The following is a 24,427-nucleotide window of genomic DNA, read 5'->3' as shown; positions in this document are numbered from 1 at the left end:
ACCAACCATCTCTTAACAACGAGACCCACGTTTGTCAAGTTATCATTTAACGGCTGAAGTAACATACTAATCGGCTGATACAGTAGAGTGTAGTATTCTTGTGGGTTTGGGCATGAGTTTGTACAGACAGTTCTAAGCTTAAATATTCATTACTGTTAACAGGCCTAATTATAATACTTGTTCACAAAAAACTTTAGGAGAACGAAAATTAGATACGAGAGCAATCAATATTTAAATAACAACCAATATTACAAACTTACATACAAAAATTTGTTGCAACACTATTTTTGTGCCCAGATTTTGGGGGCTCAGGTATCTGATATCCCATTCTTGCCAGTTGAACTTGAGCTGCAACGACGTTGGCTTCTTGATGTAATGTATTCGTTTTTATCTCCACACGCTCCATAGTCCACTCTCAATAACAAGTTTTGAATATCCTTAAATTTTGTTAGGACATTATCTTCTCGTTGGAAGTGACTCATCAATGGCTAGAGAAAAAATAAGGGAGAGAAAAGTAAAACTCCTCACTTGTTAGTCGGACCATGTAAAATCTTCTTCGTCAATTTCATCGGACTTCAAGGGATTGTTAACTTCAGCAGCAACAGCTTCTTGATCTTGAACTTCAGCAACATCAGCTTCCTGATCTTGAACTTCTTCCGACTCGGGTTTCTCCATTCCCTCCTGCAAGCAATAAGAAGCAAATTACTTTTTATACGAAGAAAAAGAAAAGAAAGGAAAAAAAGGCATTTAATCGAAAGAGATGGAAAAGCATGAATGATTGTAAGTTATATTTATAATTGAGCACAAGCTGCACCAATCATCAGTTAAAAATCTAAAAGAAAATTGCAAATACATGATCCTTTCACAGAGGAGGTCGAAGGGCAAGAGAGGCATGTCAACGAGTCACACAAGTTCCCGTATTACACATCCAACAGGTTGGTTCTATGAACAGATTAAAAGGCATAAATCAATAAAGTTGCATAATCTAAGATCAGTCAATTTGAAATTTCATCTAGATCCTTTATTTCATGAATAAATCCTAAATCATCGGCAATTCCCATATGCAAATTCTTCCATTTGACATACTACCTACGACTGGAGAGTTACAAGTACAGCAAACGATTTGTCTATAAATATGAATAACCATCTTCATGAAGGTTTAAATATAAATTAAATACATACAACCACTAACATTAGCATCTCAGCAGAAGAGAAACAAAGAAAACACAGAAAATGCATACATCAGTATCCCGAGTCTGCTCTCTTAGTCCTTCCTTCTTGCCAGTCAAGTCAACTGACTCATCCGCATTAGATTCCTTGTTTGCCTGAGCAGCTTGTTGCAGCTTCTCAATATATGAAGTAAATTGGGAATGATCTGCATGAGAAAATCACTTTATTGTACCACTGCATATACAATTTTCCTGCATCCTTCATCACATAGATTCCAATCTCCATTCATACACGACTAAACAAAATAATGAATAGGGAGAATTTCATATGTACATGTAGGCAATCGACGATCTTGGGTACAGTTCTTAATTCCACCCATCCACCCAACCACCCAAGAAGGGAATGATTAAAACAGTACATATATAAGAAAGGAAAAATTAAGGACTGACCTGTGGAATGAGTCGAGCGACTTAGTACGGCTTCTGAGATGCGTAATGGATGTTGACGCTCTTCCTTCTTGAATTTTAACTTGACTTGATGACGCGTTCGACCAGGAAAATAAAGTTCTTGAATCATAGTAAAATCTGATCCACACTGCTGAATAGCCTAAATCACATGTGAAGGGCAGATTTAGTTTGACCTATTATACAATTAGCTTAATCAGGCATGAAATCTAGTTTTAAGAAAAATTTGGAAGCAAAGAAAACATTTCCAAACATGAGCACATCCTAGGGTAGTTAAAAATTATTGGCGGAGATCTACAGATTGATTCCATGTGTTGCTTCCATTATCACCATTCTCTTTGAATTCCCATGATATCCATAAATTTGACCAAGGAGATCATGAATTGACCTAATCATCTAACTTCTAAGTCTGCAGATACCACTAACCTATAATCCCAGTTCTAAGCTGATTGACCAATCCACAAAATGAGAAAGATATGAGATTTTTCCATTAATAATTGATAACCAGTTAAATGTAGTGAATTTATAGGTACATTACCTCATAGAACAGTTCTGTGTCCTGCTTAGACCATCTTGCAGTCGGTGCTTTGTCCATGTAAGTTTGGTAATTGAGGAGAGAGGAATTAACATGATAAGTTGCTTGGTTTTCATCAGTGCCATGTTCTGAAGGATAGAACTCTTCATTGTGAGAACCTTCCTTATGAGAATCACTGTTCGTACTGCAAGGAAAGAATAATATGAAATGTGGATTAATGGACTACAATGACTCCAACAATCACACAAATGATACTCTATTCAGAATCAAGCATCTCAACCTTTGTGTCGTGTAAGTGTGTGTGCATTTGTGTCTCTCTGTGTGTGCGTGTGTGATCTAAAATATAAGCCACAACAACAATGGCAACAGTTCTTCACAAATAACAGGTTTTACTCAAAGTCAAAGTTCTACGTATCATCAAATATTTTTCACACTAAAAATTGCCCTATGCTTACCAGGCTCCCACCCAGGGTCCTAGAAAGAAAACATAATTATATTCAAGAAATCTGCCATGCCACATTGTTCTAGCCTCAAGTGGGCCCAAATAAAGTTAACAATTGGTGAAAGCATACTCAATCAGAAGGCCCAACTCACAATCATTCTATTCCATCATATTAATAAATTGATACTTTCCATTTTATACAATAGACAAATAAAACATCTTTCAACTACTTCATCCTGTTCACTTAATACCATCTTTGGACAAATGACAACAAGTGTTTAGAGCTTGTCACACAAAATAGTGCAGATTCTAAGAGTGCATTAAATGTGATCAACATAAAGATCTTGTCATAAAATTTGCACTACTTTGTGTATAAAGATAAGAAATTCAATCAACCATCATCAAGATCTCCAGGAACATCATGATATTGAATTTGAAATTACATAACTTAAACAAGTATGATCAACATAAAGATATTAGCACTTATGGCTTCTGTATTAAGAATTCCAGTACCTTTCATCGGGCTGTTGAGTTGTCAATTTTCTTGCCTCCTTAATCTGCCCATAGGAACAAACAAAGAAGTCAATGTCAATGTTGGAAGTGAAACCATATTATACTTCGTCATGTGAAAATTTGACCACGAAAACCAGATGGTACCTTTAACAGCTCCTTATGCTCTGCTAGACGAATGAGATCCTTAAGAGATAATTTATAGGGGTCAAATTCCTCCTCTGGGATTTCAAGCAAAGACTTGTCCACTACAAAAGGTAAGGAAATTAAAATCATGATGGACATCCAAATTTTGTGTCACACAATCTTAGATATCCAGATATTCATTTACCTTGTCTTCTGTTTCTACGAGTTGAATGGGAGAACTTTTTGGAAGCGTCTTTGGTTGACTGATCAGATGCTTCCTTGGTCTTCTTATGCTTTTGAACTGGTTCTTTTCCAGATACAGGTTTCTTGGATTTTCTGGGGGCGCTTTTCCTCTGCGATGTCTTATGCTCCCTATATTCATCAATATTATCCTCATCTTCATTGATCTTAGAATCACTAGAAGGTTCAGCAGTGAAGCTGTCATCGTTAGCCTCATCTGCCAGCTCATCAACTTGTTTATGAGGTACCCGCTTCCTCAGCTGCCTGGATGATGTCTCACCTTCAGCCTTCTCGGTTGCAGAAGATTTGCGCTTCTGAGGAAGATCTGATGTAGTAGAAGTGTTTCTATTTCTACTCTTACGACCCTGCCCAATCCAGAAAACAAAGAGAAGCAGGTATCTTAACACAATTAATCTTTATATCCAGTCCCATACGAAATGCATGGACAAATATTATAGTTAAAAAATGTTACCACTTTTTCAGGTGTTCCACCAACATCTTCTGAATGCACAGCATCCCCCAAAATGGCACCATCCGAGTGGTTAGTTTCAGCCAGGTTTTCTGTATTCACTTGGGAATCAGAGGTTGGATTCAGGGTGCTAGAATCACCAAGCCTTGGAGACGGGTGATCAATAACATGTCCAGTAGGGAAGGCAGGAAGCGAGCTGTCATTCATGTCACAAGTTTCAAAATGTACCAAATGTCCAGCTTGTAAACCCATGTTAGGCTCAACTTCAGAGCAAGGGATGTGAATATTCTCCTTTCCTTTTTTAACTTTGAGCTTGGGTTGATGTTTGCCAGCATGTCGTTCTACATCAACCCAGATTCAATTGAATACGCAACATAGAATACGGTAGCAAAATACAAAATTCAAGTGATTGTGCACATACCGGATGAAATGGCTACATCAGACCCAACATCTAGAACTTCAAAGTCAGAGAAAGCCCCATCTACCTGACACTATACTGCCCAATTAATCAAAATCAATAACTCAACAAGAATCACTTTTCTGTGATAGTACAGGTCTTTACCTCAGGTTCTAACTGCATTTCACCCTGTTTGTTAGAGATGGAAACTTCTCTGCAGGACATTGGATCTTGGGTTGTACAATAATCAGAACAAGTTTCAGCTTCTGCAACATCACACACCACAAATGATGAGGACTTGGCAGAACAATGTGTGGTATCATCAAAGTTTTACCATTGAGAAAATTGCAATTTATGAATCATGATTAACAGAAGATGAAGGGAAGAACTTGTCACCTGGTTTGGTACCCGTATCATCCTTATCACCGGACTTATTGACAGCAATCTCTGCTGGAAGAACAAGCGCTTACCACAGTCAACAGACAGTACTAATGCAATTTTTAACTGTTTAGAAAATTTTTGCATTTTGCAAAAGTCACCTGTACCCCTTGTCGTTTGACTGATAGAATCATCAAGACATTCCAATCCAGAGAATATGTCTGCATTCTGGAAAACATCATAACTTATCAACAAGAAATGAAAAACAATGAAACCAGGAAATAGGTAAATACTCTTACCTCCCCCGATGCTTTTCCATCAGAACCTGCAACGTCTGCAGTTGATTCGCAAGATCCGGTGTCCTTCTTGCCATCAGACAATGGAATCACATTGTTTTCTGATGACTCTATGCTCCCAACTTGATCTGTTAGTTTACTGTCTCCAACATCAACAGATGGAACACTATCTGAGATGGTGGTAGATAATGTTACAGGTATTTCTGTTATGACAATCGGAAGAGCAGGGGCAGCTGCTGTAGATGCTACCCTGCTAGGCCGTGGCTTTGCCTTGGGTCGAAATCGGCCACCAGCACGAGCTGCCAAAATAGAACTTGAAAATCAGTTAGGCCATCTCTTGAAGTAATTACAAATGGAAAATATGACAAGTTTTTCGAGTCCTAGATGCACGGCTTACCAGGGACACCAGCAGGCGCAAGAAAAACATCGTCCCAATCCGACATTTCAATTATAGCAGAAGCCTTGTCTTTAAATAAGGTAAGGGAAGAAAACTAACAAAAAAACCAAATTCAGTTCAATGGATAGAAATAAATTTAACTAAGTAAGTTCTATTTTCAGTCCAAAGTTATAAAAAAAATTAAAAAAACTAAAATAGAGAAAGAAACACAAATTACTTAAATTTTAATTGGTGTTTTTATCTTCCAAACTAAGATAATATGGTCCTGAATTGGGATAGATCGGTACGGACCAAATGTATACAGATGATCCCATCAGAAACGAGGAAACAAATGAGAATAATTTGATATGGCAATTACCGCATCAGAATAAGACCCGAATAAAACCAGCTACAAGCATTTAAACGTATCACTTATATGTACATTTACAAAAAAATTAAAAAAGAAAAAACATGGTAATACTGGGGAGAACTAACAAACTACAAATTAAGAATTGATAATCTAACCTCAATTGTGATTTGATTCCGCAAAAGCTTAGTAATTCGAAGATAAAATCAAAGTTGGCACACAAAAACACAACTTCAACGAGTCCTCGATTTCAAACTGAATAATGGGGTCGAGTAAATTTGTAAATTGATTGTATCTAAATCAAACTAACTAAAAACCAATGGAAATTTCTATCAAAACCCAGCAGATAATCCTTCACACACTAACAAATGATCAAAAAGATTCAAAATTCAATCAATCCCAACTCGCAGAGAACTTCAAATCTGAGATAGAAAAGCTTCAATCACTGGATTCAAATTTCAATAAAAAAACATATTGGGATCAATACAAAACAGGACATTCAACTCTAGTCAAAGGAAAACCCTAAATCACTTAGCGAACTGAGCTTGGAAGAGCGAAGAGCAGAGATTCCACTGAGAGAGAGTCGACGATGATCGCAACAGAGTACATTTGACGACCGAATCGAAGAAAGGGAGAATTTGAAAAACGATATGCTCACACACAGTGCGAGTAGAGAGAGGGAGAGAGAGTGAAACGGTCCGGAGCTCTAAATTGGAAACAAGAACTTTTATACCTAGGGTCCGGAAAAGGGCTCGAAACCGGCGGTGGTGTGAGACTTCCCGATTTCGATCTGCCTAACTGGGTGGCGGGTGACAGGGTGACCTGCCCTTTGAAGGCCGGCCGACGAGGAGGAGAGCCAAGTCGGTGGCGACCTCGCCAGTGCCGCACGGCGCCGTAAATTTGAAGAGCAGAGGTGCGACACTGTTCGCCCAAGGAGAGAGGAGAGGGAGGGGACGGGTACGGGTCTGACGCGCGGTACTGTGCCAACTGCTGTGCTTATGTAAGCAGTTAAATTCTACATATTAGCAAAAACGTCGTGCTAGTTTAGATGGTGGAAGCGACTATTTGACGGATGTAGGTTAGGTTTCTGGGGTGCCGTCGGTTCGATTCCTACAATTGGCACAATAATATGGTTTGTATTTTATGTGAATTTCATGTTCGATATAACATTTCAAGAAAATTTCTTCTTGAAAAAGTACTCGGAAGTGTTATTTTTTATTTTAGATGAGCTTTTCCATGAAACGCTTCAATGATCTAGACACTTTCAAGTCTTTTTGCTTAACGAAGTCATAAGTACTTGGTTGTCATAACACACTTTTAACCCCTCTAGACATCTCTCAAGGGAATCAAAGAACTATCACTTATGCCAACAGAGGTTAGTTAAGTTGTTAATGATCTATCTCCTCCCCAAACGAAGGTTTAGGTTCAAGTTCCGCTGTTGACAATTTCTCTTCGTGTGCTATCTATAAAAATTAAAACAAAGGATAAGACTCTCTTTATAAGTTCTCAAAGAGACTTGTAGTATGTATAGGCTTGGGATAAGATACCCTCACCTCCCCTTAAACCACTCTTGACAAAGCATAAATAACTATCGCTTATATCTTTCGTGGGGCTAATGTTATTGCTCATTGTATTACACATTTTAGTTTTTAAAGTCAAGATCTTTCTTTCAGGAGAGAAACTGGACCTATTTTTAACCTAGCCTATTAAGTCTCCACCCGTTAGTTGAAATTTTGCAAGGGAATTGGATCGTGTTAATGAGTTGAGTCCGTCTTACCAGCTTTATGTTCGATCAAAATTACTAATGAATTGTATATCTAATGTGTAAATACTTTATATTTAAGGTTGCTTTATTTTTTATGTTTATTAACCTAGCATGTGATACTATTTTTCCTTTACCAACAATTTTCTTATGTGATTTTATCCAATGTTAACGTGGCTACTCTTTTATATGTTAAGCATTATCTAAACTACATATTAATATAACTTTTTTGTTAACCAAAAATAGGTGAAAACACTATTTAATCTTCTATCACAACAAAAAGGTTATGGGTAATACGTAGTTTTATGAGACAAAATTTTGCTACTTTTGGTTTAAGCCTTACTTGACACACCCCGACCTGGAATGTCCAACTAGACTCCGAATTGAGTTGTGCTCCAGAAAGAAGGGAGACAAGAGAGACACGGGAGTGAAGAGAGGAGTGGTGTGGGCCCCACTAGCTCACAAACAAAGCCATAAAAGACAAAATAGAAAATATTTCCAGACAACATGAAATTATTAAATGTCCTTCACATTCGTAGTTTAGTAAAATTTTAACCGTAGCTCCAATTTTGATTCCGCTTGCGCTTACGCGTTCGTACCAGTGAGTACATCAAGAATACGATAAAATAGTAGCTCGCACATGTCACGAAATGATGGTCAACAAAAGTCAACAATCTAGCCTCTAGGGGCTTTAAAATTTTAAATAAAAAAAAATTAAGGACGAGTTATTACAATCTACCCATCTTAAAAAACATTGTCTGGATCTGGGCCAGGTCCATTTCAGATTTACAAGGAATATTATGTTAACCTTTCAGTTAACTTTAACAGAATATTCTACCAGAGAATGGAATATTCCATTAAAGTTAACTATCGACTGTTAGTTGACTTTTGTTGACTTTTTTGAAATTTTCTCATAAGCCCTCATAAGCTAATTTCGATGTCCCGAGTCTGTTTTTGACATCCATTTAGTGAAATTCTGAAGATTTAACATAGTTGACCAACTTGGAGTCTTGGTTGACTTTTTGATTGACCGTTGACTTTTTACAAAATTTGCCTAGGACCCTTCTAGCATATTTCGACGCATTGATTCCGAATTCGCCATCTGTTTCTCCAAATTTAATCATTTTCGTTGAGTTTTACTAGCGGGTCCCAATATTATGCTTAGGTGCGATTACTATCGGAGACTCCGACTGTTCTAATTGGAACGGTTGCGACTTTGCAAGTGTGAGGGGTCTTTTTTTTTTTTTTTTTTTTTTTTAATATATAGTATATATAATTGTTAGTTTCCATTTATATATTTCAAAAAGAATTTGCTACAATACGTCTAGATTAACTTAATGTTTATAATATTTAGAGCATTGATAGAAATTATGAAATTATGCTACGTCCTACGGGATGCACAGGTATGTGTATTATTATTGATGTCTTAATTATATTTATGGCTATGAATAGCATTATGGTGACGTGAATTATCGATGTACCGATGTATGATTTTATTTACGTTATCTGCTCATCATATACAACACTGGTGTTAGTACTCGCCTGGGCCAGGGTTAGGCTTCACATGTACGTTCACATCGCACCACACGCTCACTTTGGATCCATTGCAAGTGCCAGTCATGTCCTAGATTGCTATAGAAAATTAGGACTTGTATGTGATGCGCATAGCACCAGTCTTCACTTGATTGTAGTATTAGAGCATAAATCATTATTACATCCAGTCATGTTCATGTCAGAATATATTTGCATGAACTTGTGCGTCAGTATATGTTGATGAGCACTCAATATGATATGTTTATTTATGTGAGATTATATGATTATCGGACGTTAGATGGTTATTTACAAAATATTATGGTGTATTGAATCCTTGAGATATTGCAGGTTACGATAAGTATTTTTATACTATACATAATATGTATATTTTAAAAACTATACTTATTTACAACTATGGGTTATTACGTTTTGAAATGATTTCTACAAAACTTTTTTTCAGGCCCACTCACCTTTGTTTTTCGCCCCTCCAGGATTTAGTGGCAATGTTCGTGTCAACGAGGATTTTTGGCAAGCGCTGATATCGAAGACTACTCCCGATGGTATAATTCTTATTCTAATTTTACTGTACTTTACTTATGTTTTGATATCACGTGTGACTTATGTTCATTCTTGCTTACAAGTGCACTCTTACATTTAGGCATTTTTAGGTTTAAATTTATTCACCTCTTCCACATCGCTACATTTTATGGTTTTGTCACCTTCAGGTGTCGGTCATCACAACTCGATTCAAAATCCAGGTGAACATTTCGAATGCTTGTCTATGTATTTTGAATTGTTCATGAAACTATTCTTTTCCATGGAAAGTGTAGACATCGAAATTTCAGTGAAATAAATGTTAACCAATACAACACTTATTTCACCTATATCATTCCCTCACTTCACCAACAATCTCCACTCATTTCACCTACATCATCCATTTACCTTACCTACAACCTCCACTCATTTCACCAACAACCTCCACTCATTTCACCTACATCATCCATTTACCTTACCTACAATCTCCACTCATTTCACCTACAACCTTCACTCACCTCACCTACAACATCCACTCACCTCACCTACAACATCCACTCACTTCACCAAAAAAATGGATGGTGGTGATTCACTCTCAAAGCCTATAAATAGGCTTCTCCATCAAGAGGAATAAACACCAATTCACAAATACATTTCTCTACTCCCAAAATGGAAGAGAATACTCCCCACACATCCAAAATCCTTGAAGCTTTGAAACTCTAAAGCTCTCAAGCATCCAACCCCCAAATTCCCAAGAATCCCGAAGAATGGAGAAAGCACTCTTCATTCTTCGTCAAATCCTCCTTCAAGATCAAACCCCGACGGCCCTTGAAGAAAGTGTTCATCGTTCATCCTAAGATCAAGCCCCAATGACCCTTTGGATCAACAACACAAACAAATCCACACAACCGTTCTTCAAGATCAAGCCCCAACGGCCCTTGAAGAAGAGACACCAAAACCTTGAAGCCTTAAAGTTCTAAAGCTCTCAAGAAAATCCCAAAGGATCAAGAAAGCACTCTTCGTTCTTCGTCAAATCCTCCTTCAAGATCAAGCCCCAACGGCCCTTGAAGAACTTCCACCAACTCAAGATCAAGCCCCGACGACCCTTGAAGAAAGTGTTCATTGTTCATCATCATTCATCCTAAGATCAAGCCCCAACGGCCCTTTGGATCAACAACACAAACAAAGCCACGCATCCAATCGACCTTCAAGATTAAGCCCAAAAGCCCTTGAAGATCCGCTCATCCATTAACCTTCAAGATCAAGCCCAAAAGCCCTTGAAGAAATCCACACAACCATTCTTCAAGATCAAGCCCCGACGGCCCTTGAAGAAAGTGTTCATCGTTCATCCTAAGATCAAGCCCCAACGACCCTTTGGATCAACAGCACAAACAAATCCACACATCCAATCGTTCTTCAAGATTAAGCCCAAAAGCCCTTGAAGATCCGCTCATCCATCAACCTTCAAGATCAAGCCCAAAAGCCCTTGAAGAAATCCACACAACCATTCTTCAAGATCAAGCCCCGATGGCCCCTTGAAGAAAGTGTTCATCATTTATCCTAAGATCAAGCCCCAACGGCCCTTTGGATCAACAACACAAACAAATCCACACATCCAATCATTCTTCAAGATTAAGCCCAAAAGCCTTTGAAGATCCGCTCATCCATCAACCTTCAAGATCAAGCCCAAAAGCCCTTGAACAAATCCACACAACCGTTCTTCAAGATCAAGCCCCAACGGCCCTTAAAGAAGAGACACCAAAACCTTGAAGGGGCCGTCGGGGCTTGATCTTGAGTTGGTGGAAGTTCTTCAAGGGCCGTCGGGGCTTGATCTTGAAGGAGGATTTGATGAAGAATGAAGAGTGCTTTCTCCATTCTTCGGGTTTCTTGGGAATTTGGGGGTTGGATGCTTGAGAGCTTTAGAGTTTCAAAGCTTCAAGGATTTTGAATGTGTGGGGAGTATTCTCTTCCATTTTGGGAGTAGAGAAATGTATTTGTGAATTGGTGTTTATTCCTCTTGATGGAGAAGCCTATTTATAGGCTTTGAGAGTGAATCACCACCATCCATTTTTTTGGTGAAGTGAGTGGATGTTGTAGGTGAGGTGAGTGGATGTTGTAGGTGAGGTGAGTGGAGGTTTTAGGTAAGGTAAATGGATGATGTAGGTGAAATGAGTGGAGGTTGTTGGTGAAATGAGTGGAGGTTGTAGGTAAGGTAAATGGATGATGTAGGTGAAATGAGTGGAGGTTGTAGGTAAGGTAAATGGATGATGTAGGTGAAATGAGTGGAGGTTGTTGGTGAAGTGAGGGAATGATATAGGTGAAATAAGTGTTGTATTGGTTAACATTTATTTCACTAAAATTTCGATGTCTACCGAAAGCTTATCCCTGTGCTTTATTTTTCTTTTCCATTTTTATATGTAGTCAAACAGTGAGTTTTTTTTGTAGTCAAAACCTTAGTGCTTGTCTATGTATTTTGAAATTGTCGTTGCTCAAAGAACCAAAGCAAATGTGGAGTGTGGTTGGTAGAAAATGTGGGGTGTATGTAGAAAATGTAAGATGCATGTTGAGAGCGTGGGCTGTAAAGGTATTATGAAGAAGTATGTGGGATGTATTAAGAAATTTTTTAACTGAAAAAGTGCATATGGGATGTATTCAACAATACGTCAGATGTTAATATAACAAGTCATAAAAAAGAAACATCTCCCCCTCTCTCCTCACTCTCAAGTCATCTCTCACTCTCTTCCTCTCTTATTCAAATTTAAAAGAAAATAAAAAAAAATAGAAAAGAAATTTGACACACATTTTATGTGTGGGCATATACTAGTGTCTATTAATCAAATCCGAGGCTGTTCACTTAAGAGTCAAAGCTGATACTTTTGATATTTTTTTTAACAAATGATATTATCTACATTAAAAAGAAAAATATAAACTAATTTCACAATATACTAGTAATAATATAGTTCAATTTCATCTTAGTACTAACTCACTATGCTTTTGTACCAACAAGCGAGCAATGTGCCCTTTTATCCAAGTCAAAGCAGCACTCTCTCTCACACAACAGCCACACGTGACACGGGCACGAGCCTAAACCCTAAACCCCAAATAAAAAAAAAAACATTGATTAAATAATAATTTTTACTTATAAGCGTCTGCACTCCGCTCGCGCCTCAGTAGCGTCGCCTTCCTCAGTCCCTCTCTAGTCTTGGAGCTTCCAAGTTCAGTCGCCCAGCCCAAATTCGAATCCCGCCTCTGCCACCAGGAAACATTTATATGTATTCCCACGTGCTTAGTTCTTCTACAAACTTTGAATTTTGGTGTTGTTTAGGGTTTAATTTCATTAGGTTCTCATATGAAATTTTTATTTCAATACTTGCTGTGAAGATTGTTAATTTCATTAGGTTCTCAGAGGGGTCGAAATGTTAAGTATTTTTGTTGATATTTTTTGAAATTTTTTCAATAGAGCCCTAATTTTTTTCTATTTTTTTTTTTTTTTGTTGTTGTTTCAAGTACTGGGTTTTGTCTGCAATGAGAATCAAGGATATGTCTCATGCTGAAGGATCCGATTCGGAGGATTATCCGTCAATCAGAGACTCGGACTCAGAAGGCGAAGAGAATGATTTCTCCTCTGGAGATGAGGTAACTGCAAATATGTAGAGAAAGAAGAGTTTAAAGATGTAGGATTTAATTTTCCATGCCATGTCATCTGTTGATTTTTGAGGTTTTGTAGAAAAGTGACGCTGGTTTGATGCAATGAATTTATTGTTTTGAGCGAGTGTGTGTGTTAATATTGTCAAGTATAACCATGGCAGGATGTTATCAACACAAGTGACAATGATGGTGTGGCCGGTGATTATGGTAACAGTGATGATGAAAGTGATAGTTCTGAACTTCATGAGGGAGTTGAAGAGAGTGATTCATCTGAGGATGAGGTCTGTTGTTCTTTACGTGTGATTTTATTATGGTATAGTTATCTAAATTCACCACTGAAGGGAGTGCTTTTTTCATTTTTGTTTTCTGTTTTTAATAGGTGGTTCCTCGAAACACAGTCGGTGATGTTCCCTTGGAGTGGTATCGGGATGAGAAACATATTGGTTATGACATTAAAGGGAAGAAGATAAAGAAGAAGGAAAAAGCAGATAAATTGCAATCCTTTCTTGCTAGTGCTGACGATTCAAAGAACTGGTGCGCTTTTATCTCTAACATGACAGCCATCAATTATTTAAAGGATTGATGTTCAATATCTACTATTTTTCATGCAAGTTTAAGTGAAGAATTTTGGTGCGTATGGTGTAACATGCTCCATTTTCTATGTTACGTTTCTTTTTTCATTTATCGTTTTGGTTTAGAAACCAACTTTCACAGTTTATAAAAATGAGTACAAATCAGAGAATAAGATGTCCACCTAAATAATACAATCACATCAAAGTGCTAACAGCGGCCTTCCAACCCGAAATTATTACAAAATATGGAATTACATGGGAGTCTATGAAGACTGAAGCCAGAAAGATGCCCAGAAACGTATTTTGTGGCACAGAAAATCCTCCATTTCATCGCTAAAGCTGTCAAGAATCCTCCTACGTCTCTCTCACCCATTTCATCGCTAAAGCTGTCAAGAATCCTCCTACGTCTCTCTCACTAAATAACCCAAAACACAGTGATCAGTCCACATTTTCTTAACACTTACGCCTTCCACCACCGAAAACTTGCACCTTCCACAGTAAGGACAAAACATGATTCTGGAGCTTGTAGAAGTTTCCTCATATAATTCCGACCACGAAGATATAGGCAACACAAAGATTAGTTCTCTGCACTCTGCCTGAATTTTACATATTATAAACTGGCGTGCATACAAGCAAGCTGGTGTATCTTCTCCTCTTAATGAAGTCACAAGTGTTGCACTCGCTCAAGCTGTTATCCAGACAAGACTTGTACCTTGGGAGGCACTTCAGCCTTCCAAATCATGAGAGATGGATTAAAACGATAAATGGTTTTCCAATCATCTGTCTTGTATATTGTTTCATTATCTATTCTGTTATCTTTTCTTCTTCTCATCTTCTTTTGAATGTTTGAATGTTCTTTTGTAACTCTTCAGGCGCAAAATTTATGATGAATATAATGATGAGGAGGTTGAACTGACAAAAGAAGATATCAAATCAATTAGTAGACTGCTTGAAGGAAAGGCTCCACATGGTGACTTTGATCCATATGCGGTCTGTAAATCCTAATTATCCAGTTGTAATTAATATGATATTCCTATTGATACAAATGAATGCTTTATTAAAGTTGAAATTCCCCATGTTTCAAGTACAGCCATATGTTGATTGGTTTAAATGGGATGACTCCAACCATCCACTGTCAAATGCACCTGAACCAAAGAGACGATTCATTCCTTCAAAATCTGAAAGTAAACTGGTAAGGCATGTTTAATGTATTCTCCTGTTGTGTGCTTTCTTTCTTTTTCCTTGCGCTTAGTTTTATTTTATTTTCAATGCAGCTTGTAAAATTGACAAGTGCAGTAGAGTTCTGTTTTTCTTTTTATTTTTTTCTCCAGCATTTTGGTTGGATAAATTGTTATTGTTGTTATTTCCAGTTTAACATTCTTGTTCCATGCTCTGAACTTCAACTAATGAATCTACAGGTTAATAAGATTAAGTTGGCCATTCGTAAGGGTTTAATTAAGCCTAAAAAGTCCAAAGAGGAAGAAGAAGAAGAAGAAGAAATTTATCCACTGTGGGAAGACGACTCTAATACAACGGAAAAGATAACCATCTATCTTACATTCCTGCACCAAAGCCCAAATTGCCTGGTATTAATTTTCATCCACATTTTTGAGGTTTGTAAAAAATCAGATAGAGCAATTCTTATCAGATAGAGCAATTCTTTTTGCTTGTGTGAAATATCTTGAGACTTGACAGAAAACTTACAATTTAATTTTTCCTTTAGGTCATGAGGAGTCCTTCAATCCATCTTTAGAATACATCCCAACACAAGAAGAGATCAACTCTTACCAGTTAATGTATGAAGAAGACCGTCCTAAATTTATACCTAAAAGGTAACGTGGAATGTGAAATGAAATTTGGACTCAAGTTAGTTTGTTACCCGTTCTGATTGTTTAGCATCTAACATGCACACCGTTATCATATTGGTTAGGTTTGCAAGTATGAGAAGCATCCCTGCATATGAGAATGCTGTGAAGGAATGCTTTGAGAGATGTTTGGATCTATATTTGTGCCCCAGAGTTCGAAAAAAACGTGTAAGTTAAACATCCTGTTTGAGCGAAAGATTCCCTAGTGATTATTCAGTCAGATTTGGATAGTTTGGTAAGATCTTTCAAAATGTACAATCTACTTCAAGCCATAAGCACACGGATCAAATTTATCCAAAAAATATCCTTTTATGTTTCAGCTTAATATCGATCCTGAATCTCTGAAGCCCAAGCTACCGAGCCGAACTGAACTTAAGCCTTACCCTGTAGCATGTTATCTTGAGTATAGAGGTCACGACGATGCGGTTACATCTGTTTCTGTAGAAGCCTCAGGGCAGTGGATTGCATCAGGTATCAATGTCATGCTTAATTCTCTGTTACCTTCAGTTAGGTAATTGAAATTGGATGTAGATCTCATCTTCTGCTGTGGCTCTTACAGGTTCTTTGGATGGAACCATGCGTATTTGGGAGGTCGAAACTGGTAGATGTGTCAAGATCTGCAAGATTGGTGAAGCCGTCAAATATGTATCTTGGAATCCTAATCCTGAGCATTCTATAGTGGCTGTCTCGGCGTAAGGCTGCATTTATTTTTAGATTCATTTTTTCCTTGCATTTGTTTCTACTGGGGATGTTGTTACTTGAATGTGTAACATGACCATCGCAATCTTTTTAGGGGACAAGACGTACTTCTTTTGAACACTGGTTGTGGGGATGAAGAAGTGACAGAAAAGAACCAAAGAACTTCTCTCTGTTGAGATGCCTATGCCCGATGACTCTGGTTAGTGTGAGATTGTTTCTGCTTTCAGTATCATTTATCAAATGACTGGCATCTAACCTTTGCAAAACATATTGCTTACATAGGCAAAACAGCATCTAGTGTAAGCTGGCTTCATGATGATAAACTTGAGGGGGTCAGATTAAGGCATTCCAAGGTACATTGGCCTTTTCGATCATCAATTTATTTGTGGTTGTTTAAGAATATGAGTGTCCAAGTGGAAGTCAAGATTAGAAGGATGGTCTTCTATGAAGATTCTTAACTGCTTTCTTTGTTGGTCCTGTAGACCGTGGCTTCGGTAGAATGGCATCGTAAAGGAGACTACCTTTCGACAGTAATGCCAGCGGATATCCTTTTTGCATTATGCTCTTTCTTTATATTTTTCATTTGCAATTAAGTTAATAATTTGTTTTTATGAAATAAAAAGATGAAGATATACCAAATTAGTCATCATCTACCTGTATTTTCTTGACTTGGCTTTACGTGAATCAAGAGCCTTTTTTATACACAAGCTCTCAAAGAAGTTTACTCAGACACTTTCATTCAAGTTGCATGGGATTGCAGTTACTTCAGTTTTCCATCCTACACGGTCTTTCTTCTTCATTTCAACAAAGAAGACTGTTCGTGTTTATGATCTGGTGAAGGATGGAAAACTTGTCAAAAAGCTTGAGACTGGACTTCGTGAAGTCTCATCTATTGCAGTCCATCCTTCTGGTAGATTTTTAATTTTTCGTTCATTAAATTTCACCATTTCTATGCACTGCATACAACTCAATTGTTTTGTCTCTTTTCATGACAGTTGTACCTGAATTGTACTCTGAGATATCTGGATTATTCTTTTAATGCAGGTGATCATATAATTGTGGGAAGCAGAGAAGGAAAATTATGTTGGTTTGACATGGACCTTTCATCTAAACCTTACAAAACTCTCAAGTATGTCTCACTTAAGTGCTGGTTTTACTTCAAGTGTTATAAACTCTGATATAATCCGCAGAGTGCATAAGTCTTCGGAAGATGTTATTTATTTGATAGGTCTAATAAGCTATATGACCAGTCATTAACTATTAGACGCACACCAAACCAACTTTATACAGCATAGTCTATTTGCCTTGTTACTGGGGATGCATATATTTTTTCTGACATTTTGAAACTTATCAGGTTGCATCAGAAGGACATCAACAATGTATCTTTCCATCGTTCGTACCCGCTGTTTGCAACATGCTCTGATGACTGCACTGCATATGTTTTTCATGGAATGGTTTATTCAGATCTTAACCAGAACCCTCTTATTGTTCCATTGGAAATACTCAGAGGTCATACAAGCTCAAATGGGAGAGGTGCGACCTATAGCTTTCTTTAATTTATATTCTGTTGCGTGGTTTAACGAAGATTTAATAGAATGCTGCTAGTGCATGTGTAGAAAAATTATTGAACCTGGGCATCAGATTACCTTCGTAAACATATTTCCATGGGCTTGAATGTTTTTTAATGTATTATGTGTTAAGAGTCCCTTCTCAAGAACGCAGATACGGTAAAATGCTAAGGGGTTACGAAAAAAACATGCATAGTTGCAAGCCAAATATATAGTCAACTCAGTATCGTAGCGTCCTTCAAGCTTAAATATATAAGCTAAATCTTTGTTTTTCGCGACTGGATGCAGGTGTATTGGACTGTAAGTTCCATCCAAGGCAGCCATGGTTATTCACCAGCGGCGCAGACTCGGTGATTAGACTTTATTGCAATTGAGAGGAAAAGAAAGGAAACCGCGGTTAGTCAGTGCATGTTTATGAATCCGACTGCTCGGGTCTGAATCTTCTGCGGTCTACGAATATATTGCTTAATTGTTGTATGTACCATGTGTTGAACGAAATGGTTCAATCATAATTTTTGACTGAATACAACTTATTCTTCTTTATTCGCCTTTATATTTAATTCCAATTCCAATTTTTTTTTTTTTTGTCAACTAATTCTTCCTTTTTCTTTACATTTACTTCATATTCCTTGCGTATCCCTTGAGCCGAATACGTTCTATTGAATGTTATTATTGTTTCAGAGCTTATGATTTCTTGTACTTGAAGTAGAGCATGGTGGGTCTGATATTGCAGGCCCAAGATTGTAAATCCGTTGCTAATCAAGGGAGAGCAACTAACTTCCACGGAACTTGTGCACCGTCACTTGATGTTCCAATTTAACATTACAATATAATTTAACGAGAAACTTACACATGAAAATATTTTATTGGACCGAAACACTACCGTAATGGTGAACTTGTTCCACGTATGTCATTCTTACTTTGGTCAACTCCAATTACCTGATGATTCTGTGGGTTTCCCATCAAACTCACATAGGTACCAATAAATCTTATGCTGCTCACAATATTTACAAACATGAAAAATAGTTTAGATCATCTCCAATGCTAGTCCTCAAAGTTGTCCTCATCACCATATGGACTCTATAAATGAAGAATAAAGCTCTCAAATGCATTATAAATTAAATCATTAAAGTATAGGAACTCGCTGGATACATGAGACAAGTCCCCACATGTAGAGATAATATAGTGCCCAAAATGGTGGAGCCTAGCGGGCATTTTGAGTAGAAAACTTGGCCCACCTACTTGTGCAGCTGCATGCATGGATCCCATTAATCTTTCTTTTGTTTATTGAAGGAAATCAATAGCTCTGATAACTTATTGTTTTTTTAACTATTTAAATTAACGACTACAAAACTAACCATGATTTCTTTAATCTTTTAGTCCCTAAATTTAAGGATACTATAAGGACACTGCCATTTGAACAAATTTTTTTTAGAGACAAGTGTATTCCTTTTGAGTCTCCAAATGAATCCTCAAAGGTGATAAGAACTTCCATTGAAAATACTTAGTGTAACCGTAACACCAGCATGAAACACAATTTTCTTGTCCTAATTCCATGCCCCACTACTAATCAATGGTCGATGCACGGGACACATGAGCTCACCTAATTCTATGGAGGCCGGAAAATTAGATGGGAGGATTCTCGGTGACCACATGGAAGTTTGGTGTGCAACCCTCATTGTGCGCGCCAAATGCTTTACAAATTGCCTGACTCCACAAATTGTCGTAGCGACTATAGGAAGATCTCGACAAATATCAACAAGTCTTGGTAGTTATCGATAGAACTTAGCAGGATGTCCACTAGGTGCTTGATAAGATGCTTCATGAAGTTCTAATGCTATGTTTTTAAAAAAATATGAAAATTCATTTATGGATAATTGTATCTTGAAATATTGTTTTTATCATGAATTTATGAGTGAAAGCACTATTGTATCTTTATTTTCATCGAAATTGAACTTTTAAACTATAAATCTTAAGAATAAAAACCTGAATCCGCTACTAACTCTTTAAAAAAATGATAAAATTAATTTGATGTGACGGTAACACTACAATACTATTGTTCATGAACGTGCATGCATGTTTGAATCCTTCTAATAACCCCATAGACAATGACAATTGTATGATATTTGAAACACATAATGACAATTGAGATCTGTTCTCTTCAAAGTGCGTGCTTGAACTGTTACTTAGTACTACGATTTAATAATATTCCTCTTAACTTGTAAGTGAGAGGTTATAGGTTTGTTTTTCATCAAATACGAATTCGAATCATATTATTATTAGTTTATTATGAGGCTAAGCTCCTAAATATATATATATATATATGTGTGTGTGTGTGTGTGTGTGTGTATCGTGCTTGAACTAGGGTAGTTTTGGTCATTTAATATGGTACGTAAAGTTGGTTACGTTTATTTTTCTCCTCATTTATTCAAAGGCTGCTAAATCTGAGTTTGTTGTAATTGACCATCTTAATCACTATTTTGGAAAGAAAGAAGTGAATGGCTGGTTTGAAAATAATTTTTTTTTTAAAAGACATAGAGACTTCCAATAAAATGCAAGTATTTCGTGAAATTGAACTTGAAATATTTTTTGTATTGGGTAATGTTAGGAAAATTAAAATTTTAAACTAAATTGTGTAAATCAAATGATGTAGTTAATTATAATTGAATTATTAATTAAATATCGATTTACGTGCTTAATTTCTATTAGTTCAACATTATTTGATTTGCAAATTTGATTTTCTTAATATTATCTTTTGTATTTTTTTTATAATAAATTATAAGAATGTGGCTTTATAGGACAAGTTGGGTGATTCGTTATTAACCGTGGGGATGAAAAAGTTGTTGGAAACTTGGAATCTTAAGAAAACGAGAACCACTCTAATTTTCGTTGTTCCAATCCAAAATATCAAGTTGGACGCCTTGGAGCCCATCTGCCAATCGTCGTATTCCTTAACCTTTCTCTTCACACAAAAAGTGCTATTCTGTTGTAAAATTGACGGCATATATATATATATATATATATATATATATATATATAGTGTCGTATAAAAATAAATAAGATACAATATTAATGAAGTTTGATAAACATGTCTACGTCATCAAAACAGCATAAACAATTTCTTTTATTATTTAAAATTAAAAAAAAAATTACAAAGATAACTCTCACTTTAATATATACACTCTTTTCTCTTCGGGCTTGATATAGCTCACTAGTATTTCTTCGCTCTACAAGAACACTTGCCGTAGAGCTTGATGCTCATGGTTTTATAGGCAAATGACTTAGCTAGCATTTAAGTGACTCAACTTGTTTCCTATTTGCCAATAGTAAAAATATAAAGGCTAGAAGACAAAACCCACCAACCCGTGCTTTGATGTTTTCTACAAATTGATCTCATGTAACTAAAAGTGCATTTGTTGTTCTGGATTATTTGGAACTGAATTAATTTTAAGGACTTAGTTGAACTGATTTAGAATAAACTAACTTGGACTAACTTAATGAAATGTTTGGTGCAGTATCTGACTAAGAAGTAGGATAATAAAAATAGGGTAAATTACATTTTACTCCCTCAGGTTTGGGGTCAATTTCAATTTCTTACAACATCTTTAAAACATTTCAATTTCATACATTTACTTTCATTTTATTTCAATTTCACACATCCGTTAGAAAATCTGTTAAGTAAACCGTTAAGTGATGACGTGGCAAATATGAGATCCACATTTGTGCTGACATGACAAAAATAATAATTTTTTATGCATGCAAAATATTATAATAATTTACCCTCAAAAAAAAAAACAAAAAACCCTACAACCCAAGGTAAACAGGGGCATGTCTCATAAAAGTGATGGGGGGCTCGGTCACCGTAGGTTCTTCCTTTGAACCCAGGACTCCTGGATCTACATCTTCCAGGAGCTCAAGGAGGGCGAATCCACTGCGCCCTCGATTCCACCCTTGTCAAGCCCGTCTACACCTTCAAATCCCTCAACGGCGAGATTGATTTTCCACTATCTTCTTCGAGATTGATGCCAATTAGTGCACCTTCCTCTTCGCCAACTGCCTCCAGCCGCTCAAAGTGTCCAGGGACGTCAAATCGACAGTGTACAACCTCGAGGGGAAGACGAACGACCGTTCGATTACCTCTTTGCCGGGAAAACCATTATCCTAGGTTTACTTCCTGTTATCTTTAGTTTACACATCTCTTTCTCCCTACTTCAAAATCAAAAGATTCATCTTTCTCACTTTCTCCTTTCTTCAAAATCAAAAATTCATCTTCTTCCTTCACGATTAATTCGGTCTTTTTGTTTATTTTGAGGTCTGGGTTTTGTTCGAGCCATGATTTCCAGCTAAAAAGTGCACGAGAAATCTTCTAAATTGAAACAGCCCACCACCTCGCAGCCGCCGAATTTGTTCTCGGATCTTCAACCCAGTTCCCCATTATTTTGTTCCTTGCCTTTTGTTAGATTCTCATCCAAAAAAACAAAAAAAAAAAAGTGAAAGGAAACTAACTTGAAGCATCAATCGTCTGTTTTCATGTATGAATTGCAGTTGGGTTCTTAGTATTTATGGTTTTTCTCTAGGGAAAGAGTAAAAATCTCGCTGGCACATTAAACCCAGAAATCTCGGTCTGTAGGGACAAATAGATCTTTGCTTCAGTTTTAAAATTTTATTTATCTAAAAATTGAAAGCTAGTTTTGTACGCTTCAAAATTTGGCTTGATATTAATTTTTAATTTTCATTTATTTTAGAAAGAATTGAAAATGAACAATATTTAGTTCTGTAATTTTTTTTTTTTTTTTTTTTTGGGTTTTGATGAAATTTATGGTCATACCACCCCACTCTATTGTATTTTCAACGATCCAATTTTTTTATGTTTTAGAGCTTCTCTTAAGAATCATGTCTACTAAAAATCTCTCAAATCCGAAATCATATGACCATTAGATTAAGTGATAGTCATTTTAATGTTTCTTTGCAAAACTGTATTCGTTTATTTTCTTCACTACAAATGAATGTCTTAATGATTTTATATTTGTCTAATTTTTTGCAAAGATACTCTATAAATGATAAATTGAAATATAAACGATTCAAATTCTTGAAAAAAAAGTTACGAAGTAGACCTTACATAATGTGTTTCAAAATGCGTGTCAAAAAATAAGTGTCCTGCGATTTCAACCCATATATATATATATATTGAATTAATAAAAAGGCACATCGTCCCTTCTCCGTTGATTGATGTGGGATGTTACAATTCACCCCCTTAGGGGCTCGACCTCCTTGTCGGCACACTTGCACCACACGACAGAGTGGCTCTAATACCATTCTGTCACATCCTAGTCTCGACTTCGCCGTTGCATGATATTGTCCGCTTTGGACCTCGGCCATGCCCTCACAGTTTTGTTTCTGGGAACTCACACGAAAACTTCTTAGTGGGTTACCTATCCTATGATTGCTCCCACCCGAACTCACTTAACTTCGGAGTTCCAATGGAATCCGAAGCCAATGAATTCCCAAAAGGCCTCATGCTATAGGGAGGGGAGTATGTACATATAAGGCACATCACCCCCTCTCCGTTGGTTGATGTGAGATGTTACATATATTTTTTAACTTCTCATTTATAAAACGACCTCTTAATTAAATCAGATAAAATTAATGGAATTGCGGTTCTTTTTCATCTCAAATACGTGATTAATTAGTGGCTCTGTTTTCTTTCCAAAATGTCGAACGTATATGACAACCACCTGCACGTAAAAGCTAATTGTAATGAAAGCAGCATCTAAGCACAAGCTTACTGTTTGATTATTATTAATTTTTTTATAATTGTGCAGGTTTAGCAGGTAGATCTCATATAATTAAATAAAATAATTAATATTGTAACCATAACTTCATTATTTCTGATGCCTGCAGTTCATCATGTACATGTGTTTGAGAAGTTGCAGGGCTAAAATTGTTCCCTCACGTGGGACTTGTTCCTTGACAACTTGAGCACTCCCAAATTCCCCAAGTTTACCATGGCCTATCCCTTTTTTTTTTTTTTTTTTTTTTAAAGATTTTTTTTAGAGCTTTTCAGGCACCCACTTGGTGACTTTAACCATAATTCAATCTTAATTTTTGTTTAAATTTCAATTAGTTGGTTTTACCCTTTACGTGTCGTTATTATTTTAATATTTCATTCATCCTTCTGCCTTTCTCTCAGATTCACAATGCTTGGTTTTACTTTTACCCTAGCAAAGAAAAGGAAAATATTAAGTGTAAAATCCTGTGAGAATCACATATAAGCAAATATAGCTTCAGTTAAATGTTTCGCTTTATATATTGTTTGTGTTGATATACTCCTTTCTTTTGCTAAAAATTTGTACTTTATACAACAAACTGTCACTAATATAGATGGCAGCAAAGAATATAGAATTCATCGATCAAATAGTTACAATTAGTTTTTGTTCTAGTGATATATGTAGCCACTTGATTAAAGAAGGCCTCAT

General features: G+C 36.6%; 2 protein-coding genes across 13 annotated transcripts; one reads left to right on the top strand and one right to left on the bottom strand.

The window, feature by feature from the left end:
- Positions 1-208: 208 nt before the first annotated feature.
- Positions 209-6,724, bottom strand: LOC103967145. Of its 12 annotated transcripts, none has more exons than XM_048581091.1 (15): positions 6,307-6,724; positions 5,425-5,519; positions 5,031-5,326; positions 4,893-4,959; positions 4,750-4,803; positions 4,519-4,619; positions 4,378-4,447; positions 3,960-4,297; positions 3,453-3,852; positions 3,269-3,369; positions 3,125-3,168; positions 2,173-2,353; positions 1,620-1,776; positions 1,242-1,375; positions 209-681 (listed from the first exon to the last, which is right to left on the bottom strand). In XM_048581091.1, exons 2-15 carry the CDS (start codon positions 5,468-5,470, stop codon positions 532-534), a joined length of 2,139 nt encoding a protein of 712 aa, XP_048437048.1. In that variant the 5' UTR covers positions 5,471-5,519; positions 6,307-6,724; the 3' UTR covers positions 209-531. The 12 variants fall into 12 exon arrangements, with proteins under 12 accessions (XP_048437048.1, XP_048437047.1, XP_048437052.1 ...); XM_048581090.1 differs by having other exon boundaries at positions 5,425-5,518; positions 6,504-6,724; XM_048581095.1 differs by having other exon boundaries at positions 4,378-4,441; positions 5,425-5,518; positions 6,504-6,724.
- A 6,024-nt stretch (positions 6,725-12,748) lies between these two features.
- LOC103967130 (ribosome biogenesis protein BOP1 homolog) lies at positions 12,749-18,542 on the top strand. The gene is given in 20 exon segments (XM_048581089.1): positions 12,749-12,871; positions 13,107-13,235; positions 13,409-13,528; positions 13,627-13,781; positions 14,692-14,809; positions 14,910-15,011; positions 15,238-15,358; positions 15,361-15,405; positions 15,543-15,651; positions 15,750-15,852; positions 16,005-16,155; positions 16,244-16,376; positions 16,478-16,526; positions 16,528-16,582; positions 16,666-16,736; positions 16,866-16,926; positions 17,063-17,293; positions 17,428-17,512; positions 17,738-17,916; positions 18,240-18,542. Coding segments are annotated over 19 exon segments (2,085 nt in total). The 5' UTR covers positions 12,749-12,871; positions 13,107-13,124; the 3' UTR covers positions 18,326-18,542.
- Positions 18,543-24,427: the final 5,885 nt, after the last annotated feature.

The sequence above is a fragment of a genome, unplaced genomic scaffold, assembly GCF_019419815.1.
Source record: "Pyrus x bretschneideri cultivar Hongxiangsu unplaced genomic scaffold, Pyrus_bretschneideri_v1 Contig16, whole genome shotgun sequence".
Classification (NCBI taxonomy): domain Eukaryota; kingdom Viridiplantae; phylum Streptophyta; class Magnoliopsida; order Rosales; family Rosaceae; genus Pyrus; species Pyrus x bretschneideri.
The sequence above is the reverse complement of the archived record's forward strand: the minus strand, read 5'-3'. Positions and strand labels throughout refer to the sequence as shown.

Coding starts and splice junctions, on each gene's coding strand:
- LOC103967145 (XM_048581091.1), bottom strand. CDS start 5,470: ATGTCGGATTGGGACGATGTTTTTCTTGCGCCTGCTGGTGTCCCTG. Junction 3,370..3,452: donor TCGTAGAAACAGAAGACAAG/GTAAATGAATAT, acceptor TACCTTTTGTAG/TGGACAAGTCTTTGCTTGAA. Junction 682..1,241: donor AGCAGACTCGGGATACTGAT/GTATGCATTTTC, acceptor TATTGCTTGCAG/GAGGGAATGGAGAAACCCGA.